The sequence below is a fragment of the Neopelma chrysocephalum genome, unplaced genomic scaffold (genome assembly GCF_003984885.1).
Source record: "Neopelma chrysocephalum unplaced genomic scaffold, ASM398488v2 Primary Assembly neopelma1_76, whole genome shotgun sequence".
NCBI lineage: Eukaryota > Metazoa > Chordata > Aves > Passeriformes > Pipridae > Neopelma > Neopelma chrysocephalum.
This window is the reverse complement of record NW_020897737.1, coordinates 2,943,390-2,961,443: the sequence shown is the minus strand read 5'-3', so window position 1 is coordinate 2,961,443 and position 18,054 is coordinate 2,943,390. Positions and strand designations below refer to the sequence as shown.

The 18,054-nt window shown below is 39.4% G+C and overlaps 1 protein-coding gene across 8 annotated transcripts in view; it reads left to right on the top strand.

Moving 5' to 3' along the window:
• PHKA2 (phosphorylase kinase regulatory subunit alpha 2) overlaps positions 1–18,054 on the top strand; it is a 46,470-nt gene that overhangs the window by 10,683 nt on the left and 17,733 nt on the right. For all 8 annotated transcript variants that reach the window (XR_003535158.1, XR_003535157.1, XM_027689222.1 and 5 more), the window contains 14 exons: positions 1,000–1,098; positions 1,418–1,564; positions 1,789–1,842; positions 2,398–2,520; positions 4,489–4,584; positions 5,950–6,057; positions 6,776–6,854; positions 8,246–8,380; positions 10,347–10,456; positions 12,888–13,032; positions 13,498–13,576; positions 15,046–15,209; positions 15,859–16,032; positions 17,088–17,176. Coding sequence is in view for 6 of the 8 variants with exons in the window: in XM_027689222.1 (XP_027545023.1) it covers positions 1,000–1,098; positions 1,418–1,564; positions 1,789–1,842; positions 2,398–2,520; positions 4,489–4,584; positions 5,950–6,057; positions 6,776–6,854; positions 8,246–8,380; positions 10,347–10,456; positions 12,888–13,032; positions 13,498–13,576; positions 15,046–15,209; positions 15,859–16,032; positions 17,088–17,176 (1,602 nt within the window). In the remaining 2 variants the exon portion in view is untranslated. The remainder of the gene's footprint in view (positions 1–999; positions 1,099–1,417; positions 1,565–1,788; positions 1,843–2,397; positions 2,521–4,488; positions 4,585–5,949; positions 6,058–6,775; positions 6,855–8,245; positions 8,381–10,346; positions 10,457–12,887; positions 13,033–13,497; positions 13,577–15,045; positions 15,210–15,858; positions 16,033–17,087; positions 17,177–18,054) is intronic.

Sequence of the window (18,054 nt, the reverse complement as noted above, 5' to 3'; positions counted from 1 at the left end):
GGGACTTTCTGCCACTGTCAGGAACATGTGGTGCTGTAGTGCTGGTCTAGAGAGAGGGGCTCTGCAGAGGCAGTAAACCCATCTTTGTGCTGGAATAAGAAAAATATCCTTGCTCCTCTGCAGAGAGATAAGGAAAGCTGCCCTGTGTGATCCTTCCTTTGTCAGAGAAGCTGCATGTCCATGAAACTGCAGGACAAAAACAGGCACAAGAGCAACAATTCAGTGTTACAACAACCCTATGAATATGCATTTCAAAGGAAGGCTTTGCTAGCCTGGCCCTGGCCATCCAGTCCTTTCTCTTTTCCTGCCACACTCCCTATGTGGTGCTGCACACCCCAATTCTTCAAAGTCAGGTTTTGTAGCCTGCTAGGTTAAAGTAGGAGTGTCCAAATTGAGTCAGTGTTTGGGCTGATAGTGTTTTCATCAGGCAAATGCACTATGGCCAAGAGGAATGAGATGTAGTGACTCACCTGTTGGCATGGAGCACTGTGTGCCTTGGTTGGCTGTGGAGAGATCAGACATCTCATTTCTCTTCTGCTCGGAAGCAACGGTATCAGAAAGGTGCTGAAGGGGTCAGCCTTTGCTGATTCTGGGTTGCCTTGAACAAACCTTCCTCTTTGAGCAGTTCTTCAGGCAGGAGGAGGGAAAGGACACTGAATGGGGGTTATTTTGGGATGTAGGACAGGACAGGACATTTATAACTAAGTACTTCACTGTTTAGGTGATGTCTCAGTGGAAGCCCAGCTCCCCATTGTTTTGCATTGCCTTTAAATTGTAAGAAGGATCACCAGCACATCAATCCTGTATCCAGCTAGTGGAAAGGCAGAAATATTTACTTTTTCTAAAATATTGCCAAGCATCCCTTTAAATAAAAAATGTCTGTGGAGCAAACGTATGTCTTGTATAAACTCCTTCAGAGGATAAGTGCAGGTGCTACGGTGTATACTTGGTTTAAAAGGTATCTAATGATTTTGGTTTGTGGTTTGCTTTTCTTTGAAGGCTGCTTTGGAAGCAATTGATGAACTAGATCTTTTTGGAGCTCATGGAGGACACAAATCAGTGATTCATGTTCTTCCTGATGAAGTAGAACATTGTCAGGTAAAATTAGTCTGCTCTTTCATTTGCTAAGGGAAAACTTAACCCTCTCCCTTTTGTTTTTAAATGAAATGTTGATTAACTGAACCAAGAATTCAATGTAATACTGATGGCTGCAGGCTATGTTGTTCACCCTGTTCTAGTAGATCATGAGAAACTGAGTGGTGTGAAGCATTCTCATTCTAACTTGGTTAAAAATAACCATGCAGAGAATTCTCTATCAATTTGCAAATAATATAGTCTGTTCCATTTACACTTGACATAGTCTTTTGAAGTATGTAAATTGTTTTACATCCCTTTCTTCTATTCTTGTTTTGCTCAGTCTATTCTATACTCCATGTTGCCAAGGGCATCCACGTCAAAGGAGATAGATGCTGGCCTTCTCTCTATTATTTCTTACCCAGCTTTTGCAGTGGAGGATCTAAACCTTGTTAATGTAACCAAGAGTGAAATCATATCCAAATTGCAGGTAAGAATTTCCTTTATTTTTGTTTTACAGAAAGAAAGAGAAACAGAACCTCTCTTTCTTAACCAAAAATTCTGATTAAACAAGGGTTGCCAGACCTGGTTCATCTGTGCCTGGAAGAGAGGAAGGAAAATCCCGAACTGACCCTTAAATCTCAGCACTTGTTATGTTAGTCTGTGAGGAAGAACAGTATGTGTAATTTTCTGTAATTTTGAGTGTTTTTACAGGGCCGCTATGGCTGCTGTCGCTTTCTCCGAGATGGTTACAAGACACCCAGAGAGGTACTTCTGATGTGTATTTTCAGTAGGCATTAGGAAGAATTTTATCTCTTCTTTATAGACATACTTTGTCTTATTTACATGAAGGAGTAAAGTTCTCCATCACTGCTAAGACATCTTAGTGGATTTGGAGGTAATCCAGGTATCCACCTTAGAAATGACACATATGTGAAGGAGGCTAAGGGTTTGAAAACCATTTATTAAGGACAAAATGTAATTAATAATTCTGTAAGAAATTAATCCTTAGGTATGCTTATGGTGTCTAAGCAGAAGCAGTGTCCCTGAAGCATTTCAAAGTATCTTTGAACTGAGGCAAAGCCAAGATTATTTGGGTGACACTTACATTCTGAGACTAGGAAGGGTCGATTTGTCTAGGGAAACATTAAATGAGTTTGAGGCTGAATGTAAAAAAGGCAAGGAGACTGCATGGAAACTATTTCTGGTGGGTTTATTGGTTTCTAGGTTTTAATTACTTGTATAAAACAGGCTACCATTATGATTGGAGTATGGGTGACTAAATTAGCACTGTGACTAAACAAGTGTGTTTGAATTTTTTAGGATCCTAGTAGGCTGCACTATGATCCTGCTGAGCTCAAGCTCTTTGAGAATATTGAATGTGAGTGGCCAGTATTCTGGACATACTTCCTAATTGATGGAATATTTAATGAGGACAAAATTCAGGTGAGAAAAGAGAAATTGCTTTCAAATTGCAAAGCCATTTACCCATGGTATTTTGGAACTTTGCTCTGTGTTTATTTTGGGTATCAGTTGGATAGAGTGGAAATAGTCTTCAGCCATTCTCACCTTCCTGGGGAGTTCATGACATGATAGAGGCAGCAGGGTTGTGCACACTGGGGGCTTGTTGCCCTATCCCTGCCAGGCTGAGTGGCTCTGTTAGCTGGTGTGGTAAAACTGGGCTGAACAGGTTTTATATGCCTAGTTTTGTCTTGTCACCAACCTCGATGCCCCTTTCGCAATTACTTCAGGATGAGAGAAGCTTCTTTACCCCAACCTCTGTGACTTGGCTGCTGAGAACAAGATTCGTGTTACTTTAAGTCCTGTTGTATATTCAGAGAGATTTGGGGTTGCCTTATGAGGAGCCATTTCATTTTTACTAGTTCCATAATTCACTTCATGCCACTACTGTGTCAAGCACCCAGTGGTCAGGGCAGCTAAATTGGTTGTAGCCCTCCAAAGGTTATGGTGGCACGTGGGGAGTGTTGGTGAGTTAAAGAGCAGCAAGTAGCCAGGACTAAATATATTCAGATCAGGACTTCTGTGGATTAGTGGCTTGAAAGAAGTAAAAAATAATGTGATTTAAAATTGCCTAGTATGCAGAGGGACAGGAGATTGCTAAACTCCTTAAAAAATAAAATGACATCAGAAACAAAACAGAATTTCAGACCAAAAAGCCTTCTTTCTGTACCAGATGTTGCAAATCAAGTGAAATACTTACTGACACTAGAAATGTAAAATGTTTTCCTGAACGCAGTAAAAATTTGCTTTTACTGTGAAATGGTGAAGAGAGAAATAGCATTATTTCATGAGGGGGGAAATCAGAAAGTTTACTGAAAATTCAGTCCTGTCAATAAAATAGCACTTCATGAAGCAGTCTCTAGAATTTAGATGGATTATCTGGGACAGTATGTACCTGTTTGCTTTTATGTTGTGGAGACAGGCTGTGCTAGGACATGGTCAGGGCAATTACTCCTGGTTTCCACTGTTTAAACATAGCTGAATGAGTCACTGAGACACTCAGATGAGTGTCTAGTCTTCCCCAGTTACTGCTGCAATTCTTAGAAAAACAAGCACCCTGAGGACTCAAAAAGGGTGGAGAATACTGAAAATGTGAGTGTACCATAATGTGAAACTGTGGGTTCCTTACTTTGTGTGGTCCCCTGTGCTCAAGAATAGCAGAAATAGGATCTCAGAGTCAGGTACTGTTAGTGCTTGAAAACAGTTTCCCTCTTAAGTAAAAAATTGGAATGGGATAATTGAGAAATGGAACAAAATAAGGAGTCTGGTAAAAAAAAATATATTACCTGTCCTTTATTTTTTATCAGTCTGCTGCTCATGTTCATAATTTGTTGTCTAACCACACAAGAAGATGATTTTCTGTTCAGTGAATTTAGATATTTTTAAACAGTTTAAATCAATTTTAAGCTTTCCATGGGACAAATTTTTAAGCAAATCAGTTAAGAGAAACTGATTTCCCAATCCTGCAAAGCGGAATTTAGTAAGTCATAGGCAATATGCACGGCAGAAAGCTGACAATTTATACATCTTGCACTCTTACAGATATTGGCAGTCTGATGCCCATGTCCTGCATTGTCATCCATTGCAAATTTCATGAAGGATTTGTTCCAATGACTTCTTTATAGGGATATGTTAGACATTTTGTGCTGCAGCGGTAGATTACAGATTAAATATTCATATTTCTAAGGCTGATAATATTGAGATGCTGGAACAGTCCCTGATAATTTGAACCCTTTTCTTCCATCAGTAAGTCATGATCCCCCCCCTTTTTTTTTAATATATATGAATATTCATCAGAAAAGTATGGTTGGAAAGTACTAAAACTTTAACTTTATTGTTTCAGTTTTGCTGACTGTAATGTGAATTCTTACTCTTATTTAAAAATATTTCCAGGTACAAGAGTACAGAGAGGCTCTGGAAGGAATACTTATTAGAGAGAAGAATGGATTAGTGCTAATGCCTGAACTGTACGCAGTCCCTCCAGACAAGGTATTGTGAAAATGCAGCATCCAATTCAGGGTGCAAAGTAGAGATAGCAAGAGGAATGGTTTTATAGTTTTTCCTGTATCTGATAAATCTAAACCAGAAATAAAAAAAAACTACTGCACATTATTTGAAAAAGTAAGAGACCTCTCACAGCTCCTGCTGAGAAATGGTAAATTTTAGGCTTCCACGTTGCCCCATTTCTTCCTTGGAAGTATGAGTGTCTCTGGAAATATTAGAGCATGTCTAAAATTTTACATGCTTATAGCAAGACACACATTTAAGAAGTGTTGATACTGACTTAGGAACTCAAGCTCAAAGAAGAAATAAAGCATAGACTATCTTTCCTGTCTAGTCTATTGATTGATTGTGCTGCTCTTTTCCAGAGCTTGTATGGGAGACAGAAACAGGCTTCAGATGGATTAGGGTTTGGGCTGGGATTTTTGTTTGTTTTCTATGGGTATTTTCTTTTCCCCCATCTTTGCTGTTACTGTTTATCTGATTCTCCCATTGTGACAGAGAAATTCAGATGAGCTTGTGTGCTCTTCCATGCTATTTGCCTTTGTATCCCTCCCTGCCAACTTCTTCTCCCACTCCAGGCTTCTCAGCCCTCACTCACTAAGGGTATGGAGCCTCCTGGGTTGGTCTGAGCTGGTCAGCCGACAGCTGATGTCTTGCTCGCAGGTGGAAACTCTGAATTGCCTTCCTAGTGGGAACAAGCGTGTAAGAGTTCAGAGCCTTCTTGTGAATTTTGATATGATGATAATAATCTGACAAACATGCCAAATAAACAGGGAAGATTTTGTCTATGTAAAGATGTAATGTAAGAGGGTTTTCCCTCTGCCCTCAGTAGGTCTGTATACTGCAAAACCAAGGCAGTTGTTCTTTTTCTAAATTATAAGTCTGCTCTTAATTTTTGCACTGGCCATCCTTGCTAACACAGGAAAGGTGGAATAGCCATAATTTTTGGAAAACACCTTTATTTTAGAAAGGTAGACATCAGTGAAGTTAAAGTGTCATCTTGGAAGGGATTGGAGAGCAGACATCCAGTTACCTACGAGCAGCTCAGAGGGAAGGCAGCAAAGGCATGGTGAGAAGAAAGTGGAAGAGCTAACACCAAAGCTATAATTGCATGCAGAGTCTCTATTCATCCTCCAGCTTTGAAGGGTGGGGCGGAGTACAAAAAGGAAGCGTAGTTCCAGTCCCAGAAAATGTGCAGCCTTAAAAGTAAAACCAAGAGATGTTTAAGTCAGTAATAATGGCAGGTTAGCAAGGGTAGATGATAGACCATATGTTTTCAAATACTTATATGTTACCAATTGTTCTTCACAACTTCAGGGCAATTTTTCTTGCTTATGTATTTGTTTTCAGGTGGATGAGGAGTATGAAAATCCTCACTCAGTGGATCGTGTCCCAGTGGGAAAGTTACCACATCTTTGGGGCCAATCATTGTATGTCCTGAGCTGCCTGTTAGCAGAGGTAATTGTTTCTTGTATAATAGGTAAGCTTATATTTCATTTTGTTTGAGATGGCTTGAGCTTTAAGTACAATTTGGTCGTCAGACAGGGGACAATGTGTTTTCCAGAAGAAACATGTACATAAGCCATGAAAAGGTGACTGAGTGACTGAGATTTCAGGAGTTGTTTTTTTTTTTTTGTATATATATAGACATGCAACTGTCTGTTTCTAATCAAGCTGAATAAGTTGTCAGATGGACTGGATTTAGGGTTAGGATAGAGGACTATACCTAGGCAAGGCTGATTTGGCTGTTCCAGAGCCAGGATTTTGTGCTGTTTCAGCTCCACTAGGCTATGCCTTACTCTGTGGCATAATGTGTCCACCGAGTTGTCCCATATTAGCCAGACTAGTTGGAGGAGCCACAGAATATCTCTGTGGAGCTACAAAAAAAATCACTGGCCTGGCTAAATTATGTTGTCAGTTGCTGCAACTCTAAAATAGGAAATCTGAATATGCAGATTGTGTCAGAACCATTTTCTTGTTGTTCCAAAAAATAGTGCATCCCTTGTTTTTATTGACTGTACTACTTGGTGGCCAGGGTAGATAAACCAGGCCTTAAGTCCTGCTGTACTGAAAAAATACTTTGAAATTTGGTTAAGATTTATTCTAGATACCAGAAGCCTTTTGTTTAAAATCTATTTGTTTCCCTTCTTTTATCTTTCTTTTGCATTTTTTTTAGGGATTTCTTGCTGCAGGTGAAATTGATCCCTTAAACAGGAGATTTTCCACTGGATTTAAACCTGATGTTGTGGTACAAGGTGAAGGAGTTTTTTCAGCATTCTGGGTGAACTGAATTGTGTGGTGACAAAGTCCCTAAGTACAGGAGAGAAGAAAGATATGTTAAAAATAAGTGTATTTTTGCTTGGGACACAGATGCTTTAATGAAACTGTGAGACAGAGAAAGGGGTTTAACACACTTCTTAAAAAAAAAAAAACTTGCTAAAATTTTAAGTCATCAGGGACCGGAGAGTGGAAAACTGAATCTTATAGAGAAAAGGAGAAGCTTGATGCATTCTAGAAAAAAAATGCAGGACTGACTGGGCATGGATCAGTTTAATTAGGTTTCTGTGCAGCCCCTTTCCCAGAGCAACTGGAGAGCACTGGGTGGGGAGAATCCCTGTCCACAGGGGTGAGGCAGCCAGACTTAGGGCTGGCTTTTGGCTGCTGCAGGAAGTGGCTTCTTCAGTTAGTGCAGGAACAGGCAAAACCAGAAAATTAAGATGAGGGCAAACACCAGCTGATGAGGTCTTTAAGACTTTTCAAGGGCTTGTACCGCTCTGAAAGAGCAACCACCTTGTTTACCAGGAGCAGCATTTATCAATGATACTGTGACCTGGGCTGGTGCTTATTTATTCCTTGTTGGTATCTCATGGCGGTAGCATTTTGTTATTTTGAAGTACTCAATTTCCAGTAGAAATAGAAGTGTTGGATTATATCTAGCATTCTTTGACAATTATTCACAATACAAAGAACAACACTGAATTATTAGTCCCAAACCAATAAGCCACCTATCATGGGCGAAATGTCAAGCGGGACAAGAAATGGATTCAGGGCCTGGATTGTAAATTCCACTGATTTGGGGAATTTTTTTTCTCCTTACCTTTGCCATTTTATGTCCTTTGTAACATTTATTGCTATACAAGTAAGAGCACCTGTTCCCCAGGGATTTGGCTGTATTGTTACATTGTGCTGTGTTAACACCACAAAGATTTTCAAGTTGTGTTTCCTCTTGTTCTATGGGGTAAAAGCCTTATCTTCTAAAAGCTACTGCATGATCCAAACTGGTGGAACTGAAAGAAATAAGAAGAAACTGATAAAGTCTCAAAGAATCTGGTGTAACCTCAGCAGGTCTGATCCTGCTTTGAGCAGGAGGTTTGAGTAGAGACCTCATGAGGACCCTTCCAACTTGAATTACCATGTGGTCCAAAGTGGACAGGAATAGCAAGAAATATTGAGAAGCAGAAAATCAGAATCTGACGCCCTCTTGCAATCCCTTTTGATCTCACAGGCTCATAAATTAAGAAAGACGTGAGGTCTTCGTACCTTTTTAGTTAACGAAATGCATTAGTTGAGAGGTGACAGTAGAGATAGTCAATTAAAAAGGGTAGAACATTGTTTCTTAGTAGTGTTTTTGTTTTCTGTTATGCAGTAACTGTTTTAGCAGAATCTAATCATATTAAGAACCTCTTGCAAGACCGTGGAATCAATGTCCAGAGCATTGCTGATATCCATCCGCTCAGAGTGCAGCCAGCTCGCATCCTGAGTAACCTCTACACCATGCTGGGTTAGTACTGGAACATGGAAGCTTCTCTACTGCTGTGCAAGGTCTTATTTTAAGGGTCATGTTTTGTTTTTTGTTTTTCTTGCTTCACGCTGTCTCAATTTCTTGAATTTAATTTCTTTTATTTAAATCAATTTCTTTGATCTAAAAAAAAAAAGTGTTTGTGCAAAGAAGCTTAACAAACTTAGAACTTCTGTCTTAAATAAAGGACCCAAACAGGAAAAAAGTTGCCTCATTAGAAACAGTGATGAAAGTACCAGTTTCCCCATGCTCTTGGAGTTAGGCAAGAACTGACTGTTCTTTTGTCCTCCAGAAACTACTTCAACAGAGAAACTGGCTTTATTAAAAATGCCTGGAAAATTACAGAAAAAAAAGAATCAAGTGTTTCTCCTTTCAGAAGTCAGAGCATTTCTGTTTTAAGTCTGGAAAATGGGCAGTGTTATTGCCATTACTCCCAGCAGGCAGCCTGGGAAGTTTTCTGCTCCAAATCAGGGAAGCCATGCTGCTGCTATCAGAGCATCTTTGGGCTGTCAAGTTCTTGCTAAAGCTCCTTCCAACCCTGAGCTGAGTTGAGCTGCTGAAGCTCTCTGTCTCAGTTGCAAACCCAGAAGCCTTTAGGGTTTTTCTAAGCTCGGGACTGAAAGTACATTCCAGTTCCTCAGCAGTGGTCCTCAAGTCCTGTTTTCCTCAGACCTGAGAGCCGAATTAAATAAAAGCTCCAAAACTCCAACTGGGTCTAGTTGTTGAAAGTATTTTGATAGCTGTTACTTGATAATCCTTGCTGGCATTATTTGGGTCATGCTGGAAAATTTGTTACATGTATTCCTAATCGAATTTAGTTTTACTTCTTCAGGCATGCCAGAACTCATGACTCAAAACTGTGGATGTTACTACAAAGTAAAATTGAGGTGGAGTGAATCAGCACTGGTAGATTCCTTTACAGTGTGGACAAGGGAAGCACTATCGTGCTTCTTTATCAATCTGAAGCATGTTTCCATGGCAATTTGGTTACAGATAATGCTGAGGGAGAAGTAAGAAACTGCTCATTAGATGAACATAATTTTGTTGTTGTGGTTGTTTTTGGTTTGTGGGTGTTGGTTTTTTTCATTTAATATGAAGCTTATTTTGGAAGCATCCAAAGTAATGGGGCCTTCAAATAAGTTTCGGAAAGTATGCCCTTTACAAAGAGAAAGGAAATTGTATATGCTGCTTTTGGGAAAGAATCTGTCTCTTTTATCACAAAATTCTTTAAAAAAAATGAAACATTTGCAGGGCTTTGCTGAAGCTTATATTTATTTCATTATGATTCATAATAGCTTTCTTTCACTGATGGGGGGTTGTGAGTAGGATAATGTGGCACACTGATACATTGTTTTTAACAGTGACTTCTCTGGGAATGTTCACAGTGGTATTTTTTCAGGCACTGGATTGTTTGGCTCATATTCCTTGTCAGACAGATTCAAGTCAGCTCCTGGCTGCTGGTACAAAGGTTGTAGTGCAGATCATTTGCTAATAAGCTCTACTGGGAAAAGTGGAGCTTATTAGCCTGATGAAAATCTATGTTTGTATTTGGATGTACTTTACATGTTGATTTAACCTTCTTCAGGCAAGAATTTTTAAGGTTCTATAGTGAAAGCACTGCAATTTCTGTGGTATGTTGATGGCCTGGTTTTTGTAATGTCACACCTCCTGTCCTTCATGGGGAAGCTTTGGGTGCTGGGCAATGACTGTAATTATAAGACCCAATTCCATGGTCATTGGAGCCAAAATTTAAATTTTTAATCAGGCCTTTGAAGGCCTCTGGCTGTTTTATTGATGGTTGCTACAAAACCGACCAGTGTGTAGCATCTCACTCTGTTACCTGTCTTCTGCCTTGCTGGTATTACTGAAGTAGATTTTGCTGTCTGAAATGGTTATTTTGGAAAACCACACAGCAAATGCTAGCTGAGACCTTTTTTCTTTCTCTCAGGCCGGAATAAGAAGATGAAATTAAGTGGACGGCCACACCGACACATTGGAGTGTTAGGCACCTCCAAGCTGTATGTGATAAGAAATCAAATATTTGCTTTTACCCCACAGGTGAGCATGTAAAGCTGGCAGGAAAATCACTCCTTAATGGCAAATCATTAGTGAAGCACTTTGCTTTTATGTGCTGTCACTGTACTTTAGGTAGAACAGGGCTGATGCAGCAGATGTGCTTTGCTTTGCAGGGTTTTTAAGAGTGACGGATAATCAGCATGGTAGAACTGCTGATAAATCTCTCTTCTGTCCTACAGAGTCTGACTTCTTTGGCTTCTGGCTTAGGAGAACACAGAAAATCAATAGTACAAAGTTGTTACTGATCTCTGCCGAAACCAACGTTCTAGCTAATGAAATAGTTTCTGCAGAAATACATCCCTTAATATATCTTTCTACTGATTGCTTTAATGAAAAATTTAGCACCACATAAGGGTGCCAAGTACTGTAACCCCCAAGTGATGAAGATGTGATCTTTTCATTATATTGTTGAAAGGGTCAATAGTGCTGAGAAAGAGATATTCTGTCTTTGTTTTCACTTTAATGCATTTTTTCAGTGTAGCTGGAAGTTTGGATCCTCACAGAATCAGTGGCTCTTATTTTTACATTTAATGAAATACAACACACTTATTCCAGTAGAATTATTCTAGCAGCTGGTACTAGAAGGCCAGTCACCTGCTCCAAGCATATACAACTGGAGCAGGATAAAGAATGTTTCCACCCTTCTAAGTAGATGTTTGACTAATGTAGTCTTTAAACTTTAGTGGAAGACATTCAGTGGACTCTGTAGAATGCTTCTTTAGTGCTTCATAATACCCAAACAACATCAGATTTACTGCAGAAAAATATAGCTCCCTTCTCGTTCCTCCCCACATCACTTGATCACAAGCAGCTTTATAGCATGTTATTTGCTGTGTTACTCCCCTAAATCAATTTTCACTTTTGCAATTAAGGGAAAAATTCCTTAGAGACATGTTTTTTTTCAAAATACCTCTTCGTTCACATCTTACTTCGTAAGTAGGACCCAATATTCCAGCTGAAGTCTTGCCATGTATCAAGTAGGGATGTACTTATTAGTATATTCCAAAATTGCATTTATCTTTATATTAGCAACACAGTGACAGTTCCTGCTTATTCTGTGTTTGACTAAAACCTCCATAACATTCTCCACTGTACTTTGTAGCCAGACATTCCCCCTGAGATTTTTTTTGAGGTGGATGGAGTTAATGTTTAATGTCACTTTCCTAAGGTCAGCAGTTAAGTCCTCTTGTTGATCTTGACTAGTGTCCACAAATTTTGTGGGTTTGTCATTTGTATTTCATTCTCTTTTCTAGTGAAAATATTGATTAAGTGTGGGGCAAAGGCTGACTCCATTCAGATACACTGTCATTCTGAAAAAATGGTTAAGAACTATCTTCTGAGAACAATTTTAAAAGTAGTTCTGCCTTCTCGGATGTTTTTTCTTCAGCTCAGTAGTGTGAAAATTTGCAAAAGTTGAGAGATGTCAGCCATTTTCTTATAGCTACCATCTGATTGCTCCAAAGAAGGAAATTAGACTAATTTGCTGAGGTTGGTTTTTGGCTGCATTGCTTTATCAGTTTGTAATTATCTTGGCTGTCTCAAATTGGCTTTGTTTTCCTATGCTTTCAGGCACTGGAATTGGCCTGACTTTTAAAATGGCTCTTCCTTTTTAAAGACAGGCAGTGTGTTTTCTTCTGTCTGGATTTCTTGTTCTTCCTGAATGACCTGAATTACCAAAGCTAATTGCGAGTGGCTCAAGGATTGTTTTGGCTAGTTCTTAATTCCTTCTATGCAGTAATTTCTCTGGACTTTGCCAGCCTGAATTTACATGCTCTTTACATGCTTACCGCTCCCTGAGGCTTATGGACTTCCTTAACTTTTGTTGTGGCTGCTTTGACATACTTGCCATTATTTGTCCAGCTTTTTTGTTTCCAGCTCCTGAAGAAGCCATATTAGTCTCTTAATGTGGTTCTTGGCTTTCTGCTGTAAGAGTGGGAACAGCACACTTTGCCACTGTACATTTAATGTACCTTTTCCCCACAGTAACTGCCAGCTTTTCTGTATTCTGCTTGACTTTCAGATTGTTCCCAAGAGACATCCAGTTATTGGCTCCCAGGCCCCAGTGTGCCCTTAAGTTTATTGTTTTTGTTGCTATTGTTAACTTTTTCTTCCATGTTTAGAGTACTCCTATCTTCCAGATCATAGGTTAGTATAATTCGGCATTGGGAAGATTCTGCTTCATGGGTGCGATTGCCTACTTTTTGTTTGTATGGCTTACGTTGATGGTCAGTCTACAAGTGTAGAAAAATGGACTCTTGCACAAGTGTAGATTTCTTTTTTCACAGTCTCATGCCATTTGTGTTGTGGTCAGGAGTAGCTCATATGGCTTTTGTGAATGATTTAAGAGGAGAAGTAGAAAAAAATAAGAAAAGCACTGACAACTGCTCCTATGTCATGTTTCTCTCTTCTTTAGTTTGCTGACCAGCATCACTTCTATCTGGCTCTAGACAATCAGATGATTGTGGAGATGCTCAAGACAGAGCTGGCTTACCTCACTTCTTGTTGGAGGATGACAGGGAGACCAACCCTGACGTTTCCCATCACTCACACAATGCTTGGTAAAAATTTTCTCTGTCTCAAGCAGAGTATATTACTGCAGGGGAATAGGATGGACATCAGTTTGAGAGGAGACAGGTGGCATGACTTCTAACTTCAGAAGTACAGTTTCATTTTTTCCATGTGTATGCTGAATTTGGATGACATAGTAGTATTTCATTTTGGTTTTACCCCCCTTTATATCTTTGCATCTCCATAGTATTTCTGTCTAAAGAAGTTTCATAGAAATCCCTTTGGAACTTGTCTTGAGTGGGTTGATTTTTGTCTTTAGAACTTGTCTAAGGGTTGTGTTTTGTTTGCATGTTTGTTTGGGATTTTTGAATAAGCTAGTATTGATAGCAGTTTTGAATTCTGTTTTAAATTTGTCTGATTTGGGTTTTAGAGAACACCCAGTAATTCACTTTGTTTGGACATGGTAGTTTAAGAATGTGTTGGTTAGCTTCAACTCTTCCATTATTCTTTTTTAGTTGATGATGGTACTGACATTCATCCAGCAGTTCTTGCCACAATAAGAAAATTAGAGGATGGTTATTTTGGAGGTGCAAGGTAATGTCAGAACTCCCAAATTATTATCTCCATGATTTTTTAAAATAAATTCTATAAAATCAGTTTTGAACTTGTCATAGTGCACAGACCTTGTACTAGAACTCTGCAGAGAAGGAGGTTGCAGCTTTAATTGTTATATGGCAATCAGATGGCAGCTGGACCTCAGATGCAGTGGAAAAGAATTGTCTCCCAAAGGATGTACCATCTCTCAATGCCATCAGTGGATAAGGAAAATGAATGCCAAACCTGTGGAAATAAAAAATCTTGGTCTTGGCTGGGCTTCTGTTATTAAGAAGTAAATGATTTTCACAGTTATTGGACATGATTTAAACATAAATTGCATGTAGTACTAGTAACCTTATGTGTTCTATTCATCTACATATAAAATATGATGCCACAGTACCTCCCTACTCTCTTCTTACATGCCCTCTCTCAATCAGTATCTTCCTTTCACAATCAAATGTTGTCATGGTTTAACTCCAGTCAACAACTGTGCCCCACACGGCTGTTCACCCATTCTCCCCTTAGTGGGAATGGGGAGAGAACTGGAAGAGTAAAAGTGAGAAAACTCTTGGGTTGAGATAAAGACAGTTTAATGGGTAAAGGAAAAGCCACACATGCAAGCAAAGCAAACCAGGAAATTTATTTGCCACTTCCCATGGGCAGGCAGGTGTTCAGCCATCTCCAGGAAAGCCAGGCTCCATCAAATGTAGCTGTGACTTGGCAAGACAAACCCCGTATCCCCAATCATTCTGCCCTTCCTCCATCTTGGCTCTGTATGCCGAGCATGACACCCTATGGTATGGAATGTCCCTTTGGTCAGCTGGGGTCAGCTGTCCCAGCTGTGTCCCCTCCCAACTCCTTGAGCACCCCCAGCCTGTGCTGGTGGGGTGAGGTGAGAAGGAGAAAAGACTGTGACTCCGCGTAAGCACTGCTCAGCAGTAACTGATACATCCCAGTGTTAACAACACTGTTTCCAGCACAAATCCAGAGCATAGCCCCATACTAGTTAATCTGAATATAATTAACTCTACCCCAGCCCAAACCAGCACAGATGCAATTTGTGTTTTAGCAGCATTGCATTTCTGTGAAAAGATACTGCCATTCGTGGGACTTCCCAGCCCCAGTTTCTCATGCATTATCCTTGGAGTTCAGGTCTTTGTTTAGGGTCTCTCTACATAGAAATATAGAGCACCCTGTAAATTAGGCTTCGAGTTAGGCCTGTAGGTGTCACCGTAACGGAGTTAAAGTTCAATTAGTAGCTAGAGCAGTAAGTACCCAGCTGGATCTGCAACTCTTGTTTTGCTTTTTTTTTTTTCAGTATCAGTATCTGCTGCTTTGTAGTTACCAAAGGTGGATTCAACAGTGGGTCTGATAAATTTTGGAGGAGTTGCTGAAAGCTCAGTGAGCATTAATTGGTATCAAAATGGTGGATGTTACTGCTCCTTGGCATGTGTTCCTGTTTGCAGGGTGAAGATAGGCAAGCTATCAGAATTTCTTACCACATCTTTTCATACATATCTGAGCTTCCTGGATCCAGACTGTGACGTAAAATTGTTTGATGACCGTAATGAAGACTGTAATAGTCCTGACAGTGAATATGGGGACTATCCAGCAGATTTCTGTGAAAAAGGTAGTAGTGTTTTTTCACTTCATATATTGTCTCTGTCAAGTTCTATCAGCAGACTCTGGGTTTACCTACAATGCAGAATGTATTCTGTGCACAGCTGATAGTGATTTGAGTTTCTCATGCACTCTTCTGAGGACGGTTAGGACCTGCATGACTTACTCAGGGGATGAATTCCTGTGTGTTCTTCCTACGTTCGTAGTATGGTATTGACTGGTAACTGCTACAGTAATCCTAAGCCTGAAGAGCTGGCAGATGGGGAGGTGTGGAAGAGGCTGGAGGGAGGAAGAGACTGTGAGGAGTCATAGACAAGAGCTTGTGTGGAAGAGATGATGGATTCTTAGAATCATACAGGCTGGAAAATACATTTAAGATCAAAAAGTCCAACTGTGCCAAATAGACTACCAGCAAGAAAATTGATTCTTCCAAAGGAAAACCAGCTTCTTAATCTAATTGTTTTCAAAATGCCAAAAACTGATTATTTTTTCTTTTCTTTCCAAATTATTTGGCTTAAAAAGCTCTTGCTTATGATATTCTTGCATTTTTTGAGCGCCTTTCTATATAAGCAAAAACAGTGGTGTATTTGAATAAGAACGCGCTGATAAATTAGGATTTTACCTTTAATAAACCTTTTCTTTTATGTCTGTTACACTAGATAGCCAGGATGAGCTGGATCAGTATATAAATGATGTCCTGCAGAGTACGGCACTGAAGTCATACCTGCCTCCAACTTCAAAGACAGCCAATCAACCACCGGTGTTCAGTGCAAACCATTCCACAGAAGAGATACTGTCAATAATGGCCAAGACAAAGGGCTTGGAGGTTCCAGGTATTTCTCCCTATTATAATACTAGAAAAACTGTTTTGGGTGCTACAAGGAGTAAGTTCAAGCGTTTCAAAATTATGCCTTTTAACATACTCATACAACTAGTTCTTTTTGCATAGGGAAGAAACAAGAATGACTCTGAGCTGTTGCTGTTGTGTTCCTACAGTATCCCATGTCATGGTGTATAACGTAGAAAACCTGCTATGAAATGTAACATTTAATCAAAGTTGATGTTATGGAAACTGCTCCAACTTCTCAGTTGAATAGAATTTCAGAGTCAGTTTTTGTCTTTATTTATACAAAGGCAGACAAAATGTATTTTTTTATTTTAATAAAGCTGTGGTGAAATGGAATGTTTCAGTGCAAGAAAAACATAAATATGTGCATGTACTTTCTGAATTTGTAAGAACAAATGGAGTAGAGAGGGAGTACAGTATTTCTAATTATGCTACATTTCTTCTAGAGTGATTGAAGAATATACACCAAAAAAATGCTTTGACTGAATTTGCAAATAGACTCCAACCTATGCATTGTTTTGTAGGTAGATATGTAGTGTTCAATGCCCTGGTCAAGGGAAGGCTTCCATTAACTTCATTGTAAATTAGTAACTTTCAAGCTTTTTTGTTAGTCTTCTCTCCCATCTTTCATGTGCCACAACACCATATCCTCTTGAATTCAGCATATGAAGTTAACAGAGCATTAGCATGCATTTACCATTATAATTTTAATTCTCATATCTTACCAGTTGGCCCATCTTTTCTACTTTATTCCTGTTAAAATGTTTAAAACACTTAGCAGGGTCAGGCCAGGATTTCTGAGTTGAGCATGTAGCACCTGAGCCTTTGACATGCTGATCTTGGAACAAGCTTGCAAGGAGATACAGGAAGAGCTTGTCTCAGAGCTCCATGCACAGCATCTCAGAAGCATTGCCTCTGTATATTTCAGGTTTTTTCATGTATATTTTTACCTGGTATAGCTGTTTCATGTAGGTGTTTTTGATTTTTGTATTATTTAAACAGACTTTTTTTTCTTTTTGTTCTGGTGGCTTCACTTTCCAGCCGTGCCAATGTCTCTTCCCACTAAAGTTCTGAACACACACCGAAAATCTCTGAATCTTGTTGATAATCCCCATTTCTTTGAGACAAAGGTAAGCTGTGGGAATTTTTATGCTGTTTGTGGTTTTAGGACTCAATGCTATAGCCTTTCCTTGTGTTTTCCATCCAAACCCTATGCCAGTTCTCATTTTCCTTCACAAGCCATTCTGTCTAAGGCACTCCCTTGTTTTGGAATTTATTTTTTTGGCTGGATGAAGGTTTTTTAGTCCAATAGACTTTATCAAGTGGGAAGTTTTTAACTGCATGTGCAGAACAGAAATAATATAATAGCCGATTATTTTTAGAAGCCCAAGGTTAAGTAATCATCTTTAGTTCTAGCTGAACACAAAGGGAAGGACAGGATGTTCAAAGCCTTTAGAGATGTTCTCCAAGAAATGCTACTTACAGAAATGTCCTTAAGGCGCCAGCCAAATCCCACCTCAAGGCATGAAGATGGAGTTGTGCTCGGCTCTTTTTTTGTCTTGGTATATGGTAACCAGCTGCTGAGAATGGTTAAAGGAGATTGTATCCAGCCTCCTAAGGGATTCTGCTCTGCAAAAAGCTCTGTTTGTGGAAATGGTTTTAGAGGACCATATAAATTGCTGAATAGCTTGTTAAACAAACCTTTTCATCAGACAACTGCCCATAGGGTTGCATCATCTGATTAGTTAACATGTTAGTTTCATCGTGACGGCAATATCTGCATCCATAAAGCACCATGTATATACAGGTTCAAGATAGAACTCAAAAAGGTCTAAATTATTTCAACTGAAAAAAATATAGTATCTCTCTGCTTTTCTCTTTACAAGTAACATTAAATGACAGGAAAAGCATGCAAATAATTTGGTTTCTTCAAAAAAAGAGGCAAGGTTCCATTCTGGGTGTTGTGTTTCTTGGGATTAGTCTCCCAATTAGTAGCCCTGCAAGACTT